General features: G+C 42.0%; 1 protein-coding gene across 2 annotated transcripts; it reads left to right on the top strand.

Annotated features, from left to right (window-relative positions):
- The first annotated feature begins 2094 nt into the window (after window positions 1-2094).
- st8sia3 (ST8 alpha-N-acetyl-neuraminide alpha-2,8-sialyltransferase 3) lies at window positions 2095-22394 on the top strand. Of its 2 annotated transcripts, none has more exons than XM_033033081.1 (5): window positions 2095-2175; window positions 2346-2576; window positions 11859-11981; window positions 12485-13042; window positions 20395-22394. In XM_033033081.1, exons 1-5 carry the CDS (start codon window positions 2135-2137, stop codon window positions 20678-20680), a joined length of 1239 nt encoding a protein of 412 aa, XP_032888972.1. In that variant the 5' UTR covers window positions 2095-2134; the 3' UTR covers window positions 20681-22394. The 2 variants fall into 2 exon arrangements, with proteins under 2 accessions (XP_032888972.1, XP_032888982.1); XM_033033091.1 differs by having other exon boundaries at window positions 2118-2158.
- The last annotated feature ends 997 nt before the right edge of the window (window positions 22395-23391 follow it).

The raw sequence follows: 23391 nt of genomic DNA, 5'->3' as shown, positions 1-23391 counted from the left end.
TCCAAACGTGGCCTCGCCAATATCTTGTACAAATGTAATATAATGTAATATAACATTCCAATTCCCACAAGGTGTTACACCTTGGCAGGACAAATCAAAATAGGACGTACATGATAAATGGTAGGGAATTGAAGAATACAGTTAAACAGAGGGATCTGGGAATAACCGTGCATAGTTCCTTGAAGGTGGAATCTCATATAGATAGGGTGGTAAAGAAAGCTTTTGGTATGCTAGCCTTTATAAATCAGAGCATTGAGTATAGAAGCTGGGATGTAATGTTAAAATTGTACAAGGCATTGGTGAGACCAAATCTGGAGTATGGTGTACAATTTTGGTCGCCCAATTATAGGAAGGATGTCAACAAAATAGAGAGAGTACAGAGGAGATTTACTAGAATGTTGCCTGGGTTTCAACAACTAAGTTACAGAGATAAGTTGAATAAGTTAGGTCTTTATTCTCTGGAGCGCAGAAGGTTAAGGGGGGACTTGATAGAGGTCTTTAAAATGATGAGAGGGATAGACAGAGTTGATGTGATCAAGCTTTTCCCTTTGAGAATAGGGAAGATTCAAACAAGAGGACATGACTTCAGAATTAAGGGACAGAAGTTTAGGGGTAACATGAGGGGGAACTTCTTTACTCAGAGAGTGGTAGCGGTGTGGAATGAGCTTCCAGTGGAAGTGGTGGCGGCAGGTTCGTTGGTATCATTTAAAAATAAATTGGATAGGCATATGGATGAGAAGGGAATGGAGGGTTATGGTATGAGTGCAGGCAGGTGGGACTAAGGGAAAAAAGTTGTTCGGCACGGACTTGTAGGGCCGAGATGGCCTGTTTCCGTGCTGTAATTGTTATATGGTTATATGGTTAATAGTGATGAAGGCCAATGTGTGAAAGCCTTCTTGACCATGCTACCTACCTTCAATGCCATTTTCAAGGAACTACAGTATGTACCTGCATTCCAAGATTCCTCTGCTCTGACACTCTCCAAAGCTCTGCCATTCACTGTGAAAGGCCTGTCCTGCTTTGACTTCTGAAAATGTAACACCTCACTCTTATCTGCGTTAATCACCATTAACCATTCATTGGCCCATTTGCCCAATTGATCAAGATTCAGCTGTAATTATTGATTTTTGCTCTCTATACCACCTATTTTAGTGCAATCTGCTAATTTAATAATCATACCTTGAACATTCTCAATTAAATCGTTGATGTAAACCACAAACAGCACTGATCCCTAAGGCACACGACTTGCCACAGACTTCCAGTCCGAAAAACAACCCCTCACCATCACCCTCTACTTCTTTCCATTAAGCCAATTTTCTATCGTCTACTAACTCTCCCTGGATCCCATGTGATCCAACCTACCAAATGCCTTGCTGAATTCCATATAGACAACCTCTATGGCTTTTCCCTCATCATTCTTTTTGGTTATTTAAAAAAAACTATCATATTCACGAGACACAATCACCCAGGCACAAAACCATGCTGACTATCCCTAATCAGCCCCTGCCTATACATGCACCGGGGCTTCATTTTATGGAAATGTAGTAGAGTTATGGTTTTGGTTTTGAAAAATGGGAAGCATGGATGAAAGATGCAGGTCTAGTCATGGCAATAACAGATAATTTTACATTCTTTATGTTGAAGCAGAATGTGTTCTTTGTGCATTCTGCCATTCGTTAATATGCCTCATGACCTCATACTTCAAATTACATCTGACATCTATCTGCCAATTACCCTAACTTTGATCTTCTTGAAAATATTCACAGGGTTCGTTTCTGTTCACCCATCGGAAATGATCTACCCCTTTACTTTCTTATCCGCATGCAGGACCATGTTCTCCAGAGATGCTGCCTGACCCGTTGAGTTATTCCAGCACTTGGTGTCTTCTTTTTTTGTAAACCAATATCTGCAGTTCCTTGTTCCTACCGATTGTTTTATTGTTTTTTTTTTAAATATTTTTTTTTGTTGTTGAAATATTGCCGAATCGTTTAAATAATAAAAAGCAGAATCTTTGTCTTGTTTTACAGTACGCGGTCAGGCACTTGCTTAGAGTTCATTAATAAAAGCCTTAAGGCTTGTCGGGGAAGTAGAGGAAAACTATTCCAGTCACATTTAGCTTGCAGCCGGGGCATAGATGGAAGCAGCGCTGGTGCAGTGTGTATGTGGAGTGTTGGGGTATTATAAAGCAACGCAACGTATCACCAACGCAACCACCTACCACTTCTGCATTGCAGAATTTCGACTCCGTCCATTTTTTTAATTCACATATATAAACCAGAACAATAGACTGTTAATATAATCGACTTACTTTTCTTTCTTCCCCCCCTCCCCCCTCTCTTGTTAAGATATGCGAACAGATATGGGTCTGCTGTCGTTTTACTGTTGAGCTGTTGCACTATGAGGATTTGCAGAATGGTTCGTATGGCGAGTGTGCTGGGCTTGGTGATGTTAAGCGTCGCTCTGCTAATTCTATCATTGATCAGCTATGTCTCAATCAAAAAGGACAACCTCTTCGCCACCCCGAGATATCTGGGCTCGGCCGGCCCTAAAATGTACATGCTACACAGTGGATTTCGGTGAGTAAAACAAAACCCCCTGAACAAAATTTTTTTTATATGATGCAGCCCTCATACCCACCTTGTTTTACAATCGATTGGCCATTGATTAACCTTTAACCCCCTCCCCACAACACACAGGCGAAGTGTGTGTGCATGGTTTATTGTTTTAGAAAGCGGCGATCATATTGCTGGAAGGGAGCTGGCAGGCCTGTTAGCAGCGCAGGCACGATGCTTCTGATATGCGTTATGATCCTGACATCTTCAATCCCTTTCCCCACCCAATCAGACAATACTATTGAGTCGGCATATTTCACATCCATTCCCCGCCCCCGCGTCCAATGCTGACAATTCCCATGCTGGGGAGGTGGGGGAGGGGGTGATGCCTGATTTTTGGGGGGATAAACGAGTTGTAACCTTCGGATGTGCACCTTGGCAGCAGCTCTCCGCACCGCGGTGCTTGCAGCTCCCTCCCTGGCCGCGCTGCCGAAGCCGCATTCGCGCACCGCAGGGGTCACTGCATTGTTGACCACTTCCCACGGCATCTTCCTGGCGAAGGTCCTTCAACTTAAGTGGGTTGGAGGAGGGGATAGGCGCTTTTGTTTACGTGGTCGTGTGAGTGCATATATAAGCAACAGGGCAATTAACCGGGTTCCATTGTGGCATTAGATGTGGCTTCTGGCTACATCTGGGGAATGAACAATGTTCCGTGCTAAAGCTGCAGTATTGCTATACTCTAGTGGCTACATTGGTGCAAAACCGGCTTGAAGTTGGTAAGAAATTGAAATACAAGAACATGTAGAATTGAGAATCTCAATAACGAATGTGCTAGTCTCTCAAAACAAAAAATTACACTGATACCTCTTCCAGGCCCGATCCAAGAGTGCAATTTTTGTTCTTTGTTAAGGACATTGCAGATTTTTTTAAAGTGCCAAAATGTTGCATTCGCTTGTTTTTGCAAATGCCAGTACATACCAAAGAAAAATCATGTTTTCTGCGTAATAATTTGTAGGAAATTGTTGAACCAAAAATAGTACAGTGCAGTTTCTCAGACTCTTTTAACATTTGTCTTTAGCACTATTCATTTAGCACCTTTAGTGAAATATTCCATGTGGTTCACAGGAGAATTATCAGCCAAAGAAGAGATATGTCTGAAGAAGGGACACAAAAATGCTGGAGAAACTCAGCGGGTGCAGCAGCATCTATGGAGCGAAGGAGATAGGTAACGTTTCGGATTTCGGCCCAAAACGTTGCCTATCTCCTTTGCTCCATAAATGCTGCTGCACCCGCTGAGTTTCTCCAGCACTTTTGTGTACCCAAGAGATATTAGAAGATTTGTTAAAAAAAAATTAGGAGAGTCTAGTGTTTAATTGCCATATATACCAAAAACTATGAAATCTTTACTTGCAGCAACATAACAGGTCGGTTAACACAGTCCTTGATAAATAACATAATAAACAAATAAAGTTAAATAAATTAAGAAAAACAATATTAGTGCAAAAAATGTCTCAAAGTCCCCGAGTGCAACCAAGACAGTTCGTAGTTCATAGTTTAGTTAGTGTTTATAGTGTTCAAGAGCCAAAGGATGGCCAGAAATGTAAAGAGCTTTAGAGATATTTACAGAGGAGATTGATCTCTCTTTTAGAGACATAAAATGTTGGAGTAACTCAGAGGGTCAGGCAGCATCTCTGAAAAGAAATAGGTGACGTTTCGGGTCGAGGCATGTGATCTTTTGAAAGATTGAGGAATTGAGGGCTATGCAAAACTGACATGGAAGAGGACAGGGCCTTTTTTTTAGGCCCAAGGCAGGCTTGAGGTGCCAAGGGACCTACTCTCTTTTTCTCTTATGTTCTTAACCATATAACCATATAACAATTACAGCACGGAAACAGGCCATCTCGGCCCTACAGTGCCATAAACCTCCATTCCTTTCCCATCCATATACCTATCCAATTTATTTTTAAATGATAAAATCGAACCTGCCTCCACCACTTCCACTGGAAGCTCATTCCACACAGCTACCGCTCTCTGAGTAAAGAAGTTCCCCCTCATGTTACCCCTAAACTTCTGTCCCTTAATTCTGAAGTCATGTCCTCTTGTTTGAAACTTCCCTACTCTCAATGGGAAAAGCTTATCCACGTCAACTCTGTCTATCCCTCTCATCGTTTTAAAGACCTCTATCAAGTCCCCCCTTAACCTTCTGCGCTCCAAAGAATAAAGACCTAACTTGTTCAACCTTTCTCTGTAACTCAGTTGCTGAAACCCAGGCAACATTCTAGTAAATCTCCTCTGTACTCTCTCTATTTTGTTGACATCCTTCCTATAATTGGGCGACCAAAATTGTACACCATACTCCAGAATTGGTCTCACCAATGCCTTGTACAATTTTAACATTACATCCCAACTTCTATACTCAATGCTCTGTGTGAAGAATTTGCTGAGCCTGAACCTAGACAATAGAAAGCACAATTATCTATGATGAAGAAAAGGCATCAGGTCCGGTCAAAGAGTCAGAATTGTGGCAACACACTCTTACTGTCTACCCAGCGAGAGAAAGAAATTTAATCTGCAGATAAATATTTTAACAAAGCTTCAAAAAATCAGTTAGATCAAAAGCAAAGTACTAGAAATTTTAAGTAAGAAAATAAACATTTGGAATACTCAGTGAGTAAAGCAGCATGTTTGGAGAGATCAAACAAAGTTAACTCTCAAGTTGATGACCTTCAGCAAAACTGCTGCTCTGATGAATCAGAATGAGGCAGAATCATTAACAATATCATCCAGCACAGATGCTGACGAACCTGCTGAGTAGTCCAACTTGTGCTGGTTATTTTTCTGAATAAAAACAATTAAAAAAAACTAGCAACCTATTACAGAATAAATGATTTCCTATTGGTCAATGATCCAGCACATAACATTACATTTATTTTTATTGGGCTGGCTAAATTGACATTACATGAGCACTATTCATCTCAATGGCCCATAAGAAACATTGCCTTGCATTTTTAATTTAGTTTAGTTCAGTTTAGTTTAGAGATACCACGCTGAAAAAGGCCCTTCGGTCCACTTAGTCCACATTACCACTACCTTACGCACACAAGGGACAATTTTACACATACCAAGCCAATCAACCTCCAAATCTGTACGTCTTTGGAGTGTGGGAGGAAATTAAAGATCTCGGAGAAAACCCACACAGGTCACGGGGAGAATGTACAAATTCTGTACAGACAAGCTCCCGTAGTCAGGATCGAACCCGGGTCTCGACCCGAAACGTCGCCTATTCCTTCGCTCCATAGATGCTGCCTCACCCATATAACCATATAACAATTACAGCACGGAAACAGGCCATCTCGGCCCTACAAGTCCGTGCCGAACAATTTTTTTCCCTTAGTCCCACCTGCCTGCACTCATACCATAACCCTCCATTCCCTTCTCATCCATATGCCTATCCAATTTATTCTTAAATGATACCAGCGAACCTGCCGCCACCACTTCCACTGGAAGCTCATTCCACACCGCTACCACTCTCTGAGTAAAGAAGTTCCCCCTCATGTTACCCTTAAACTTCTGTCCCTTAATTCTGAAGTCATGTCCTCTTGTTCGAATCTTCCCTATTCTCAAAGGGAAAAGCTTGATTGCATCAACTCTGTCTATCCCTCTCATCATTTTAAAGACCTCTATCAAGTCCCCCCTTAACCTTCTGCGCTCCAGAGAATAAAGACCTAACTTATTCAACCTATCTCTGTAACTTAGTTGTTGAAACCCAGGCAACATTCTAGTAAATCTCCTCTGTACTCTCTCTATTTTGTTGACATCCTTCCTATAATTGGGCGACCAAAATTGTACACCATACTCCAGATTTGGTCTCACCAATGCCTTGTACAATTTTAACATTACATCCCAGCTTCTATACTCAATGCTCTGATTTATAAAGGCTAGCATACCAAAAGCTTTATTTACCACCCTATCTATATGAGATTCCACCTTCAAGGAACTATGCACGGTTATTCCCAGATCCCTCTGTTCAACTGTATTCTTCAATTCCCTACCATTTATCATGTACGTCCTATTTTGATTTGTCCTGCCAAGGTGTAACACCTCACACCTCACACCCGCTGAGTTTCTCCAGCTTTTTTGTCTACCTTTGATTTTTCCAGCATCTGCAGTTCTTCTTAAACATTTACTAGCCGGTCTCTATCTGCAAGGCAACAACAAAGAATGAAGACCAGAAAAGTTAAAATGTCAAACAATTAATGTAGCTTGCACAGTTTCAGAATTAGAGTAAAGAACGTGTTTAAAATGAGCAAAGTATCTTACAGTAAAGGTACTTAACAACTTAACAACTTATCATTTATCTCCTCCCATTTCCTCCAAATACAAGGCGTAGCTATGGGCACGCGCATGGGCCCTAGCTATGCCTGCCTCTTTGTAGGGTACGTCGAACAATCCTGGTTCGAGACGTACCATGGCCTATCCCCAAACTCTACCTCCGCTACATCGACAGCTGCATTGGTGCTACCTCCTGCACCCATACACAACTCCCTGACTTCATCCATTTCACCACTATCTTCCATCCGGCACTCAAATACACCTGGACTATTTCTGACATTTCCCTACCATTTCTAGACCTCACTATCTCCATCGCAGGTGATAGACTACTGACCGACATCTACTATAAACCCACTGACTCCCATAGCTATCTGGACTACACGTCTTCCCACCCTGCTTCCTGTAAGGACTCCATCCCCTACTCCCACTTCCTCCATCTATGCCGCATCTGCACCCAGGATGAGGTGTTCCAAACCAGGGCATCGGAGATGTCCTCATTCTTCAGAGAATGGGGGTTCCCCTCTTCTACTATAGACGAGCCTCTCACCAGGGTCTCTTCTATACCCCACAACTCTGCTCTCACTCCCCATCCCCCACTCATAACAAGGGTAGAGTCCCCCTTGACCCCACATTCCACTCTACCAGCCGTCACATACAACAAATAATCCTCCGACATTTTCGCCACCTCCAACGGGATCCCACCACTGGCCACGTCTTCCATCTCCTCCACTGTTTGCTTTCCGCAGAGACCGCTCCCTCCATCACTCCCTGGTCAATTTGTCCCTTCCCACCCAAACCACCCCCTCTCCTGGTACTTTCCCTTGCAACCGCAGGAAATGCTACACTTGTCGCTTTACCTCCCCCCTTGACTCCATCAAGGACCCAAGCCGTCTTTCCAGGTGTGGCAGAAGTTCACCTGCATCTCCTCCAACCTCATCTATTGCATCCGCTGTTCTAGATGTCAGCTGATCTATATCGGAGAAACCAAGCATAGGCTTGGCGATCGCTTCACCGAACACCTCCGCTCGGTCCGCATTAACCAACTTGATCTCCCGGTGGCTCAGCACTTCAACTCCCCCTCCCATTCCAAATCCGACCTTTCTGTCCTGGGCCTCCTCCATGGCCAGAGTGAGCACCACCGGAAATTGGAGGAGCAGCACCTCATATTTCGCTTGGGCAATTTACACCACAGCGGTATGAACATTGACTTCTCTAATTTCAGGTAGTCCCTGCTTTCCCCTCCCCTTCCCAGTGCTCCCTCATCCCACTGTCTCCGCTTCTTCCTTTCTTTTTCCCGCCCACCTCCCCACCCTCACATCAGTCTGAAGGAGGCTCAGCCCGAAACGTTGCCTATTTCCTTCGCTCCATAGATGCTGCCTCACCCGCTGAGTTTCTCCAGCATTTTTGTCTACCTTACTGTAAAGGTAAATAAGAAACAGATAATCTATATCGAGATACAGAACTGACATAGGGGACAGAGGGTTTTGAGTGTTATTCTAGCTCCACGTCTGCGACCAGTGGAGTTCTGCAGGGATCTGTGCTGCATCCTGAGTTGTTTGTGATATTTATAATTGACTTGGATTTAAAGGTAGATTGTTGGTAAATTTGCAGATTACACCAAAATTAGTGGAGTTGCAGGCAGAACGAAAAGCTGCCAAATTATGCAGCGGGATATAGATCAGCTGCAGAAACAGACAGAGAAATGGCAGATGGGAAAGCAAGTGTCAGGTGTTGCTCTTTGGGAGGTCAAATGTAAGGGGAAATAAAGTATATAGTTAATAACAAGACCTTTAATAGCATTCATATACAGACAGATCTCGGGGTCCAAGACAGTACCTCCACGAAAGTGACAACATAAATAGATGGAGTGGTAAATAAAGCATATGGTATGCTTGCCTTCTTCAGCCTGGGCATTAAGTAAAAGGGTTAGGAAGTTATTTCAACTTTGGTTAGGCCATATTTGGAGTATTGTGTACAGTTCTGGTTATCCAATTAAAGGGAGGATGTGGAAGTTTTGGAGAAAGCGCAGAAGAGGTTTACCTGGATGTTGCCTGAATTAGAGGAGAGTTTGGACAAACTTGTATTGTTTTCTCTGGAGCGTCAGAGGCTGAGAGGACACCTGATAGAGGTATATAAAATTATCAGTGGCCTAGACAGGATAGACGGTCAGAACCTTTTTCCCAGGGTGGAAATGTCAAGGACTAGAGGGCATAGTTTTAAGGTGAGAGGGGGAAAGTATAAAGAAGATATATGGGGTAAATTTTTTTACACAGAGAGTAGTGGAAACTTGGAACGTGCTGCCTGGGGTGATGGTGGAAGCAGATATGATGGTGGCATTTAAGACACTTTTAGAGAAGCACGTGGAAATGCAGGGAGTGGAGGGATAACATGCAGTTGGAGGAGATTAGCTTAATTAACAATCATGATCAGCATGGAGACTGAGGGCGAAGCACCTTTTCCTCTGCTGTACTGTTCTACATTCCATATGTTGGCCTTATCGGGGGTAAATGAAGTAGGTACTGAATCATCAAATAATTTTATCATTTGGCCTTTGCGAATGCTATTCACTCCCCAGTCTGTGCCAAATGAAGCACTGCATTTGTCTGTGTTAAAGACTATCGTGTCTATGCTCTTTATTATTGTATGGCTGTATGGCGACCACACATTTTACTGTACCAATTGGTACATGTGACAAATAAATATATCTTGTATCCTGTATCAAATAAAACTAAAATACTTGAATAGCCAGAGCAGTACTCAGAGATGGATTAAAAGCTGGGTAAGAATGGAGCAGAAAATATAGAAAACATAGAAACATAGAAAAATGGGTGCTGGAGGAGGCCATTCGGCCCTTTGAGCCAGCACCGCCATTCAATATGATCATGGCTGATCATCTATAATCAGTACCCCGTTCCTGCTTTTTCCCAAAATCCCATGATTCCTTTAGCCCGAAGAGCTAAATCTAACTCTCTCTTGAAAACATCCAGTGAATTGGCCTCTGCTGCCTTCTGTGGCAGAGAATTCCACAGATTCACAACTCTCTGGATGAAAAAGTTTTTCCTCATCTCAGTCCTAAATGGCCTATTGCTTATTCTCAAACTGTGACCCTTGGTTCTGGACTCCCCCAACATCAGGAACATTTTTCCTGCATCTAGCCTGTCCAATTCTCTAAGAATGTTATATGTTATAATTTCCACTCCCTGCCTCTCTAAAAGTGTCTTAAATGCCACTATCATATCTGCTTCCACTATCGTCCCAGGCAGCACGTTCCAACTACCCACTACTCTCTGTGTAAAAAAAACTTGCCCCACATATCTTCTTTACACATAATATGTTACATTTTTATATGTTTCTATAAGATACCCTCTCATCCTTCTAAATTCCGGTAAATACAAGCCCAGTCAACCCATCCTTTCATCATATGCCAGTCCCGCCATCCCGGGAATTAACCTGGTGAACATACGCTGATATCATATCCTTGAGATCTCTATTATCAGGCTGGGGGAAAAGGATAAGGATCAATTATTGAAAAATGCAGAAAATAAACTTACAAAAATGAATACAATTCTGGAAAATGTCATCAGAACTTTGAGGACAAGAGATGGCAACTCAGCGGGTCAGGCAGCTTCTCTGGAGAAATTGGATGGATAACGTTTCGGATTGGAACCCTTCTTCAGACTGAGGGGTATTCTAAAGCTACTGGAGATAGACTGGTGCACACATTTAGATGAAGAGATTTTTGAAGGCTTGTAAATTGGAGTGGATGCAAAGAAAATCAACATTTGTAAGGAGTGTAAAGATTGATCATGTACTAAGGAAAATACCTCAGGGGAAAATTGTAGAAATGCATATTCCAGTAAAAATCGAAAGGCAGCTTCACTGTCTAAAGAATAGATGCGTCAGATAATGTTAACTGGAATATTTCTAGGTAACTGAGATGGCACTGCAAGGGAACGTAAATTAAAATGACCACATTTAACAAATGTTGTAAATATCTGATGAGCAAAAATGCTTTAATCTGGAGAAGTGGATAAAACAAAAAAGATTAAGGACTTTCAGTGGATAGTCAGTGCAAGTGAATTTGAGTACCAGGGACATAGGTTTCAGTTAACTAAACACCCTTGTTCATCCTTGGCTTCATTTTTCATGTTGCTGGTTCTAATGCTTAGTTGTGAAAGAGAGGAATCCCCATGATTGCATAACAATAAATTAGAAAATGAGTACATTCCTCCAGGAAAAGGTGTGACCGGAAAAGAGAGGGAATTTACACTTCATATGTCTCACGGAAAAGACAAAAGTCTTGGATAGAGTGGAGAGGACGATTCCACTAGTGGGAGAGGCTAGGACTAGAGATATAGCCTCAGAATTAAAGGACGTTCTCTTAGGAAGGAGAGGAGGAGGAATTTCTTTAGTCAGAGGGTGGTGAATCTGTGGAATTCTTTGCCACAGATGGCTGTGCAGGCCAAGTCAGTGGATATATTTGGCAGAGATAGATAGATTCTTGATTAGTACAGGTGTCAGTGGTTATGGGGAGAAGGCAGGAGAATGGGGTTAGGAGCGAGATATAGATCAGCCATGATTGAATGGCGGTGTAAACTTGATGGGTTGAATGGCCTAATTCTACTCCTACCTCTTATGATCTTATGAAATGTGAAAGTTTCTGACAGAACCAACTACTAAAATATAAATAACTTTCTCAGATGGGGTGTTTAAGAAGGAACTGCAGATGCAGGAAAATCGAAGGTAGACAAAAATCTGGAGAAACTCAGCGGGTGAGGCAGCATCTATGCTGATGCTGCCTCACCCGCTGAGTTTTATCAGATGGGGCGATCTTTTTTAGATATCAAAGAAAATGCCATTATAGTGATATCGTGAGATGGGGAAATGAATTCCCATTCTTGAGGATTTTGTTGCAGATATAGCCTCGGCACAGTAATCGTCAATGCAAATTAAACTTTGGTCATTTTTCTTCAGGTCACAGTTTGCTCTGAAGTTTTTGGATCCTGCCTTTTTGCCAGTTGAAAATGGCCATAGTAACAATATCCGCAGCAAACTTGCAAAATGGACTTTCAACACGACTTCCTTTCTACAGCAAAGGTACATCATTTGTGCAAAGTTTACATTTCTGAGGGCGACTAAACTAAAAGAGCCAGACTTATTTCCCTTTATTCGTATTTTAAGACTGTTCGATGTTACTTTATTCCAAGCGTATAAAATTGGTCCTTATCATGCCCTCGTCACCCAATATCTCCCATGAAAGGGGAGCTTTCAAATAAAATCGGAGATCTGACAATTTTACAACGTTATACACAAGTTATAATTATAAGAGAATGAAGGACAAAATCGACTGAATCCTAACAGGTTATGATATGGTTGTGTAAGTTAGGAACCCAATTTCAAAGCTATAACATTGTAATTAAGATGTATTTGCTTGTTAAATATGCTTTTAGATTGGATTGCCTCTCTGCAGTTGAAACCTTAACACATCATAATATTATGCTTTCACTAAAAATGTTTTTTATTAGAATTTAGCCATTTATATTGTTTTTGAAGTCCACGGCCATGAACTAATTTGTTCCCTGCATTTTTGTTTGATTTAGGAAAGACATCAGTCGCTATGTCGATGTCTTAAAAAATTTTACATTGATTAAGAAAAACGTACGAGTTGGGCAGTTGATGCACTATGACTATTCCAATCACAAGTACGTCTTTTCTGTAAGCAATAATTTCCGATCACTACTTCCCGAGGCCCCCCCTATATTAAAGATGCACTACAACACTTGTGCAGTTGTTGGCAACAGTGGCATCCTGACAGGCAGCAGTTGCGGAGCTGACATCGACAAGTCCGATTTTGTGTTCCGTTGCAACTTCGCACCAACCGAAACCTTCGAGAGTGATGTTGGAAGCAAAACAAATGTCACCACCTTTAACCCGAGCATCCTGGAAAAGTACTACAACAATCTATTAACAATTCAAGATCGAAACAAGTTTTTCCTAAATCTTAAAAAGCTGGATGGAGCCATTCTTTGGATCCCAGCGTTTTTCTTTCACACGTCTGCTCCCATAACCAGAACGTTGGTAGATTTCTTTATGGAACATAGAGCGCAACTGAAGGTCAAGTTGGCCTGGCCTGGGAACATAATGCAACATATCAATAAGTGAGTAATGTTTAAAGAACTTCACCATACTCGATGTACACATATTTATGATTACAATGTGTGTATTATGTTTATATTTTGATTAATAGACGTCCTTGTTTTCTATTAAATTTCTGCAGCATAGAGTAGTACAGGAACATATCTTCCTTCTCTCCAGAGACGCTGCCTGTCCCGCTGAGTTACTCCAGCATTTTGTGTCGACCTTCGATTTAAACCAGCATCTGCAGTTCTTTCCTACACAGGAACATATCTTACGGCCTACAATGTCCATACCGATCACGATCCCAAAATAAACTAATCTCAAAGATAAACACAAAAAACTGGAGTAACTCAGCGGGACAGACAGGATCCTTGGAGAGAAGGTATGGGTGATGTTTCAGGTCAAGACCCTTCTTCGGTCTGATTAGGGATAAGGGAAACGAGAGATATAGATGGTGATGTGGAGAGATAAAGAACAATGAATGAAAGATATGCAAAAAAGTAATGATGATAAAGGAAACAGGCCATTGTTATCTGTTTGTAGGGTGAAAATGAGAAGTTAGTGCCACTTGGGTGGCGGAAGGATAGAGAGGAAGGGAATGCCGGGGCTACATGAAGAGAGAGAAATTAATATTCATACCACTGGGCTGTAAGCTGCCCAAGTGAAATATGAGATGCTGTTCCTCCAATGTGTGTTTGGCCTTACTCTGACATTGGAGCAGACCTAGGACAGAAAGGTCTGTGTAGGAATGGGAAGGGGAATTAAAGTGTCCAGCAACCGGGAGATCAGGTAGATGGCCTGTCCCTACAAACAGCTTGGCCTGTTTCATTTATCATCATTACTTTTTTCATATATTTTATTCATTGTTCTTTATCTCTCCACATCAGCATCTATATCTCTCGTTTCTCTTATCCTTAACCAGTCTGAAGAAGAGTCTCAACCTGAAACGTCACCCATTCCTTCTCTCCAGAGATACTGCCTGTCTTGCTGAGTTACTCCAGCTTTTTGTGTCTATCTTTGGTTTAAACCAGCATCAGCAGTTACTTCTTACACAAACTAATCTCACTTGCCTGCACGGTACCCATATCCCTTCATTCCCATCTTATATATGCGCCTATCAAAAAGCCTCTTAAAGACCACTATCGTATCCGCCATCTCAGGCTGCGCATACCAGGAACCCGCGTGTTAAAAGAAATTGCTCCCACTTAAGTAATTTGATTATTTAGTTACCTTTGCAATCCAAAAATATAGTGCAACCCCTTTCTCCAACATGCCTCGACCGAATAATGTCCGAAGAAGGGTCTCAACCCGAAACGTCACTCATTCCTTCTCTCCAGAGATGCTGCCTGTCCCGCTGAGTGACTCCAGCACTTTGTGTCTATATGAACAAGTTATCATTGCATCCCTTTTCACGCTTCACAATTATAACATCATTGCCACCATTGGAAATAACCCATTCCAAACAAAAATCACAAAAGTACATCTGAAAATGGAAATCTTTCACTTGCTCTCCTGTGGCACATGAACTCACGTGTACGCTGCCACTACTCTATTGGTTGGTGTTGCCTGCCCAGAATATTGTCCCCTCGTGTCTGAGTTCAGCTGCCATTATCCTGGGATATTTGATTGCCCACGGCGGCATTCTTCACAACCAATTGTTTCCTACTCATTCTAGACATCTTGGGATGGACAATCAGCCATTGAGGTTGAACAGAAGTTCTCCAGGGTGGTGCGAGGAAAAACACAAAGCAGCGACCGGCGTTCCCTTTAGGAGATGAGAGCTACTGAGAAAAGACGGGACTGCTTTCTTTGCCTTTTTGCATTCATCGATTTATCGCCATTTTAAAGAACAAGTTTCTGTTCCCCACTTTGGTTGGAAGGTGTGAAAGGGTCTCAACCCGAAACGTCACCCATTCCTTCTCTCCAGAGATGCTGCTTGTCCCGCTACTTCAGCTTTTTGTGTCTATCTTCAGTCAAATTAAAGATGCTTACCACCCTCTCTAAATATAGAAATCTGCAACCTTTGGGTATTCATTAATACTCGCTGAAAATTAGCTGAATTATTTATAATAATTGAATTTATGGTATGTTCATTTTTTAATGCAACCATTACCCATGAGACACGAGTATCGTTTAATTATTTAGCAACTTATAATATATGGAATAAACTATTCCCTATGCAAATTTAATCGATTTATCCTTTGCTGACAAACATCGACTGATGATCAAATTTTCTCATGCAACATGGTCATCCGCGACTTACTCCTCAAGTGTTGAAATGGAATCAGCCCAATATCCCAACCAACGCTGTCCTGCCAACCTCTCGATTATCCAAGCCAGCCTAATGCGGAGGATCTAAAAACAAAGCAAAAACTGCAGATGTGGGAATTCTGCAATAAATAACATATAATGCTGGAAGCACTCAGCAAGTCAAACACAATCTGTGGAGAGAAAAACGGAATTCCCGTATAATCGATGACCTTCATCAGAACATGGAGCTGATCTCTTTGTCCCTGGTGACAAAGAACCACAGAACCCAGGTTCCAAACAATCCGACTGGAAATCCCAAATGCATCCCCAGCTCCGAAGTTCTCACTGCGGCTTTCCACTCCGTTCCATACCATAGTCCGTCGCATCTACCCCACTGTGCACATGGCTTATGCAGACAGAGAAAATTGTACACTTATAATTAGCAGAAGATCAGAATTCCAATCTGTCTCAGAACCACCATGACGGGCCATGGGAAAATGCAAAAGCGATATTTATTAAGAATAGAATAATCTGAAGAAAAGCATAGAAACATAGAAAATAGGTGCAGGGGGAGGCTATTCGGCCCCTTCGAGACAGCACCACCATTCATTGTGATCATGGCTGATCATCCACAATCAGAAACCCGTGCCTGCCTTCTCCCCATACCCCTTGATTCCGCTAGCCCCAAGAGCTCTAACTAACTCTCTCTTAAATTCATACAGTGAATTGGCCACCACTGCCTTCTGTGGCAGAGAATTCCACAAATTCACAACCCTCCAGGTGAAAAAGTTTTTTCTCAAAGTAGTTTTAAATGGCCTCTTAGACTGTGGCCCCTGGTTCTGGACTCCCCCAACATTGGTAACATTTTTCCTGTAGCTAGCTTGTCCAGTCCTTTTATAATTTTGTATGTCTCTGTAAGAACCCCTCTCATCCTTCTAAATTCCAGTTAAAACAAGCCCAGTCTTTCCAATCTTTCCTCATATGACAGACCGCCATCCCGGGGATTAACCTTGTGAACCTACGCTGCACTGCTTCAATAGCAAGGACGTCCTTCCTCAAATTAGGAGACCAAAACTGAACACAATACTCCTGATGTGGTGTCACCAGGGCCCTGTACAACTGCAGAAGGACCTCTCTACTCCTATACTCAAATCCTCTCGTTATGGCCAACATGCCATTCGCTTTCTTCACTACCTGCTGTACCTGCATGTTTATTTTCAATGACTGGTGTACAAGGACACCCAGGTCTTGTTGCACTTCCCTTTTTCCTAATCTGACACCATTGAGATAATAATCTGCCTCCTTGTTCTTGCCGCCAAAGTGGATAATGTCACATTTATCTACATTATACTGCATCTGCCATGCATCTGCCCACTCACCCAACCTGTCCAAGTCACCCAGCTTGCATCATCTTTGCAGTACACACTGTCACCCAGCATTGTGTCACCTGCAAATTTGCTTGTGTCACTTTTAATTCCACCATCTAAATCATTAATATATATTGTAAATAGTTCCGGCCCCAGTACCGAGCCTTGCGGAACTCCACTCGCCACTGCCTGTCATTCTGACAGGGACCCGTTTATTCCTACACGTTGTTTCCTGTCTGCCAACCAATTGCCTATCCATGTCAATACCCTACCCCCAATACCATGTGCTCTAATTTTGCCCACTAATCTCCTGTGTGGAACCTTATCAAAGCCTTTCTGAAAGTCCAGAGACACCACATCCACTGGCTCTCCTTCATCCATTTTACTTGTCACACCCTCAAAAAATTCCAGAACATTAGTCAAGTAGGATTTCCCCTTCATAAATACATGCTGACATGGACTAATTCTTTTACTGCTATCCCAATGCGCCGTTATTACTTCTTTAATAATTGACTCCAGCATCTTTCCCACCAATATCAGGCTAACTGGTCTAAAATTTCCCGTTTTCTTTCTCGCTCCTTTCTTGAAAAGTGGGATAAAATTAGCTACCCTCCAATCCACAGGAACTGATCCTGAATCTATAGAACATTGGAAAATGATCATCAATGCGTCCATGATTTCTAGAGCCACTTCCTTGAGTACCCTGGGATGCAGACCATCGGGCCCTGGGGATTTATCAGCCTTCAGTCCCATCAGTCTACCCAATACTATTTCTCCGCTAATGCAAATTTCTTTCAGTTCCTCTGTCTCCCTAGATCCTCTGTCCTCCAGTACATCTGGCAGATTGTTGATGTCTTCCTTAGTGAAGACAGAACCAAAGTACCTATTCAACTCTTCTGCCATTCCCTTGTTGCCCATAATAATTTCACCTGTTTCTGCCTTCAAGGGACCCACATTTGACTTTGCTACTCTTTTTCTCTTAACCTATCTAAAGAAGCTTTTACTATCTTTCTTTATATTCCTGGCCAGCTTACCTTCGTACTTCATCTTTTCATCCCGTTTTGCCCTTTTTGTTACCTTCGGATGTCCTTTGAAAGTTTCCCAATCCTCTAGCTTCCCACGACTCTTTGCTATGTTATACACTTTTTCAAGAGTTCAGGAGAGTTTATTGTCATGTGTCCCTGATAGGACAATGAAACTCTTGCTTTGCTTTAGCACACCAGAACATAGTAGGCATGTTTTATACTGTCCCTAACTTCCCTTGTCAGCCGCGATTGCCTCCTACTCCCCTTAAAATCTGTCTTCCGCTTTGGAATGAAATGATCCTGCAGCTTCTGGATTATGCCTATAAATTCCTGCCATTGCTGTTTCACCGTCATTCCTTCCAGGATCCTTTTCCAGTCGTCCTTGGCCAGCTCCTTTCTCATGCCTTCATAGTCCCCTTTGTTCAACTGCAACACTGACACTTCTGATTTAACCTTCTCCCTCTCAAATTGCAGATTAAAACTTATCATATTATGGTCACTACCTCCTAGTGCTTTCTTTACTTTGAGTTCCCTTATTAAATCTGGTTCCTTAGACACCAGTAAATCCACTTTTCTCTGGTAGGCTCCAGTACAAGCTGCTTTAAGAATCCATGTCTAAGTTGGGATGTAATGTTAAAATTGTACAAGGCATTGGTGAGGCCAATTCTGGAGTATGGTGTACAATTTTGGTCGCCTAATTATAGGAAGGATGTCAACAAAATAGAGAGAGTACAGAGGAGATTTACTAGAATGTTGCCTGGGTTTCAGCAACTAAGTTACAGAGAAAGGTTGAACAAGTTAGGTCTTTATTCTTTGGAGCACAGAAGGTTAAGGGGGGACTTGATAGAGGTCTTTAAAATGATGAGAGGGATAGACAGAGTTGACGTGGATACGCTTTTCCCACTGAGAGTAGGGAAGATTCAAACAAGAGGACATGACTTGAGAATTAAGGGACAGAAGTTTAGGGGTAACATGAGGGGGAACCTCTTTACTCAGAGAGTGGTAGCTGTGTGGAATGAGCTTCCAGTGAAGGTGGTGGGGGCAAGTTCGATTTTATCATTTAAAAAAAAATTGGATAGTTATATGGACGGGAAAGGAATGGAGGGTTATCGTCTGATTGCAGGTAGATGGGACTAGGGGAGAATACGTGTTCGACACAGACTAGAAGGGCCGAGATGGCCTGTTTCCATGCTGTAATTGTTATATGGTTATATGGTTATATCTCGGAGGCATTCTACAAACTCCCTTTCTTGGGGTCCAGAACCAACCTGATTTTCCCAGTCTACCTGCATATTGAAATCTCCCATGACCACCGTGGCATTATCTTTGTTACATGCCAGTTTTAACTCCTGCTGCAACTTGCTCCCTATATCCAGGCTACTGTTTGGGGGCCTGTAGATAACTCCCATTTGTGTCTTCTTACCTTTACAATTCCTCAATTCTATCCACAGCGACTCTACATCATCAGTCCCTATGTCACCCCTTGCAAGGGACTGAATTTTATCCCTCATCAACAGAGTTACCCCACCTCCTCTGCCTACCTGCCTGTATTTTCCATAGGACGTATAACCCTGAATATTCAGTTCCCAGTCCCGATCCTCCTGCCATTCATGTCTCTGTAATCCCACTATGTCATATCTACCAATCTCTAACTGAGCCTCAAACTCATCCACTTTACTTCTTATACTTTGTGCATTCATATATAATAATCCATTACTCACCTCACCTTTTACATCGATTCCTATTTCACTTAGCCATACTCTCCTATCCCTTCATGAGCTTTCTGTCCCGTTAATTCTGGTGTCTTTCTTAACTTTTCCTATACTCTCTATCCCTTGAAATCCATCCATCGTTGAATTACCAGCTTGTCTTCCCCCACCTCCCCCCGCTATTCAGTTTAAACCCACCCGTGTAGCAGTGGCAAACCTGCCTGCCAGAATGCTGGTCCCCCGCCTGTTAAGGTGCAACCCGTCCCTTTCGTACAATTCACCCTTACCCCAAAACAGATCCCAGTGGTCTACGAATCTAAATCCCTGCTCCCTGCACCAGACCCCCCCAGCCACACATTCAGATTCCCTATCTCCCTGTTCCTGCCCTTACCAGCACGAGGAATTGGAAGCAAACCGGAGATAATCACCCTGGAGGTCCTTCTTCTGAGCTCTCAAGTCACGCTGCAGAATCTCTTTCCTCTCTTTTTAGATGGGGCCATGCAGAAATTATCGGGTTTAGAGGCACGTAAAAGACATACCCCAGGCATGTGGGAGAATGGCCCGAGTATGCCTCTTGTATATACCGACTATTTGCTATATAAAATCCCCATGTAAGAAAAATAGAAGAGAGAGGAGCTCACGCAAAGAATTTAAGTAGCGGACAACGAAACACCAAGAGAAAGTGCTGAAATACGTACTGAAAAAAGAGTGGAAGACAAATGAAAGGCAATATTTGATAGAAATATAGAAGTGTGACATTTACGGGGCGGGGGGCTATATTCTTCGTGACAAAAAAATCGTGATATCGATGATTTTTTATAAAAAATAGTCATTAACGACTGGAGTGAAGGAATGGGTGACATTTCCGATCAAGACCCTAAACATCACACATTCCTTCTCTCCAGAGATGCTGCCTGTCCCGCTGAGTTACTCCAGCATTTTGTGTCGATCTTCAGTGTAAACCAACATATGCAGTTCATTCCTACACAGTTATTAACGTTTCTGTTTTACTGTTGAACAGATATTGGAAAACTAAACACCTGGCTCCAAAGCGCTTAAGCACGGGCATCCTGGTATACACACTGGCTTCTGCTATTTGCGAAGAGATCCATTTGTACGGATTCTGGCCTTTTGCATGGGACCCCAACACAGGACAAGAACTGCCATATCACTACTATGACAAGAAGGGAACAAAATTCACGACCAAGTGGCAAGAGTCCCATCAACTTCCAGCAGAATTCAAGCTGCTGTTCAAGCTGCACACCGAGGGCTTGACAAAACTGACCCTTTCACGCTGTGCCTCTTAATGTGATGTTTTCCAAGTATGTTTTTCCCCATTCTTGTTCAGTTTATGTTTCAAATGCATTATGTACCCAATGCGTAAGCTCTCTCGTGACGACGCTATGTGGAACACATCTCAAATTATTCCCAATACTGTGGGCCTAAACGTGTTCATGAAATTTCGTGCACTGTGGTAGCAAGCATATGTTTTAGATTTCAGAGTAGCCAGAATCGCTTAGACGTACATTTTGAGGTTTTCCTTTACATACACAAGTGAATGTAATGAACAACGAGGAGCTAGCTGTTTATACAAGGTTATTTTCCAACAGGTAGAGAGCCGCAGTATCGTGAACATTGACGGGAGAAAATGAGCTGGTACTTGTATCAGCAATGGTCGGCCTGACAATCCTTTCGACGGCAACGTAGACTTAAGAATTAGTTAAGCCTAACATGTTAGCTGAAGAACGCATTCAAATTAATAATAAACAATAAAATTCAGCTTTGTCATAGATGTTAACGCGAATGAATTTAGTGCTGAAACTAATCTGATTGTCTTAAAAAAACAGTGCAAATATTAAAATGAGTGATTCCACTCGGCCCCACCTGTCAGAGGCCAAATAACAAAACAGTCTGCACGTTTAGTATTGTCTGCACGGGGTTTACTACAATTAACTTAATTGTAATCCTCCTTTCTTTCGAAGTTTTAGACCTTTTTTTACGTCTTGACATCGACTCCGTGTACTGACTGATTTAAAAAGCCGAGCAGCCTGTAAAGTGAAATGTAACCTCTTATATATAAAATGACTGGAGGCAAAAGAGCATGCACACATTGTATTACCCTCCTCGGCAAATCTTTGAACAAAATACAGTGGGAAGTGACGCTGAGAATGGAAGGGTGTGGTCATGAACCGTAGAAGTGTTAGACAATTACAAGATAATAGATTATTTAAGCATTTCCATAAATAAAATATAATAACTTTCAACTCTTATTTATATCGAATATCGTTGTTAAAGTGGACATGCTTGTCTTTTGTACGTATGTTACGCACTTTTTAATCATCAAATGGATGGTAAATGTACTACTTTTGTACCGACATTTTAAGCATTTTTTTCACAGCTTAAAAAGAGATCATATAAGTTTTGAAGTTACATTAAATACTTTAGCTGGTTTACCAACTTTAAGGATGCTATATGCCTCTGTCGTCGTTTTAATGCAGACGTTTCAAGAAGGATCCTATGGTCTGTTGTATTGGGAAATTGAATAATTTTGTTGACTCAAGTTTCAATATACTTCCTCATGCTTGTGAATGTTCATCTATATTAAATTACTGGTTAAGTTACATGAGAACTTTGTTTTACTGACTTGTGGGGTTGCTGGTAAATGCATAGAGGTTTTTAAAACAATGTTTCGCATTCTCATTGGTCATAACATATTAAGAATGCTCCGCTTGAACAATGACCAGATCAGTTCAATTACAGAAAGAAAACGTCGAATATCCAACGAATATAACGATAGGTTATTTTTGCGTTACGTAATCGATCTGTCTCCGAAATAAAATATAATAAATGTGCTTGGCAGAAAGCCTGCCTTTCTGCAACGCGGTGTTTATGGTAAGTTGAAGAGTTGATGGATGCACATTGTAAACTGTTTAATTCAGCTTTACCTCGCCTTGTGGTTCCTCAAGATCCAGAAAGAGGAATGTAATTATATTGAAGATAAAACTTTATTTTAAATTCGTATCTGTCTGCTGGCCTTCAAATTGTTTTCATTTCTAGTCGTGGCTTAATTCCACGACTTGGGTAAGAGGGCCGAAAATACTTACAAATCTATAGGCAAGTGCGCCTGTTGAGCTGAATATAACAGTATGCTTTAGTAGTCATGTAGAAGGGGTAGATAATGCTGGAGGAACTCATCGGCTCAGGCAGCATCTGTGGAGGGAATGGATAGACGATGTTTCGGGTCGAGGCCCTGTAGAAGGATCTGGTTATGGATCTAGATCTGGTGACAGAGGTTATGGGGGGAATGTAGGAGAATGGGGTTAGGAAGGAGAGATAGACCAATGTCGGAGTAGACTTGAGAGGCCGAATGGCCTGATACTCCTATCTCGTTTGATCTTATGGTTCTTCATTTTTAATAGTGTAAATAGAATAGAAAATAGAAAATCAGTCTGAAGAAGGGTCTCGACCCGAAACCCAGAGAGTTGTGAATCTGTGGAATTCCCTGTCAGTGGAGGCCAATTCACTGATGTTTTCAAGAGAGAGTTAGATATAGTTCTTCGGGCAAATGGAATCAACGGATATGGGGAGAAAGCGGGAACGGGGTACTGATATAGGATGATCAGCCATGATCATATTGAATGGCGGTGCTGGCTCGAGTGGCTGAATGGCATCCTGCGACTATTTTCTATGAAACGTCACAAATTCGTCTATCACGAGAAGCCGCCTGTCCTGCTGAGATGTAAACCTGCATCTGCAGTTCCTTCCTATACATAGAAAAGCAGAAGACTTCTCAAAGAATGCAATGATCTGGAAGTGGGGCTCGAGACCAACCTACCTATCCTGTGCTGCAGCCACGTGTAAAAAAATTGGAATTGGTAATTCAATTGGCGTTATTAAATATGATTAAAGGATATTTTAAAATGTGCAAATATTAAGGACAAGCGACACTCAACTGACCGAATGCGTAACTTTCTTCCCCAATGACGAATATTGAGCATGCTTACAATGAAGATTTACA

This window comes from Amblyraja radiata, chromosome 1 (assembly GCF_010909765.2).
Source record: "Amblyraja radiata isolate CabotCenter1 chromosome 1, sAmbRad1.1.pri, whole genome shotgun sequence".
In the NCBI taxonomy this organism is placed as follows: domain Eukaryota; kingdom Metazoa; phylum Chordata; class Chondrichthyes; order Rajiformes; family Rajidae; genus Amblyraja; species Amblyraja radiata.
This window is presented reverse-complemented; position numbering and strand designations above follow the sequence as displayed.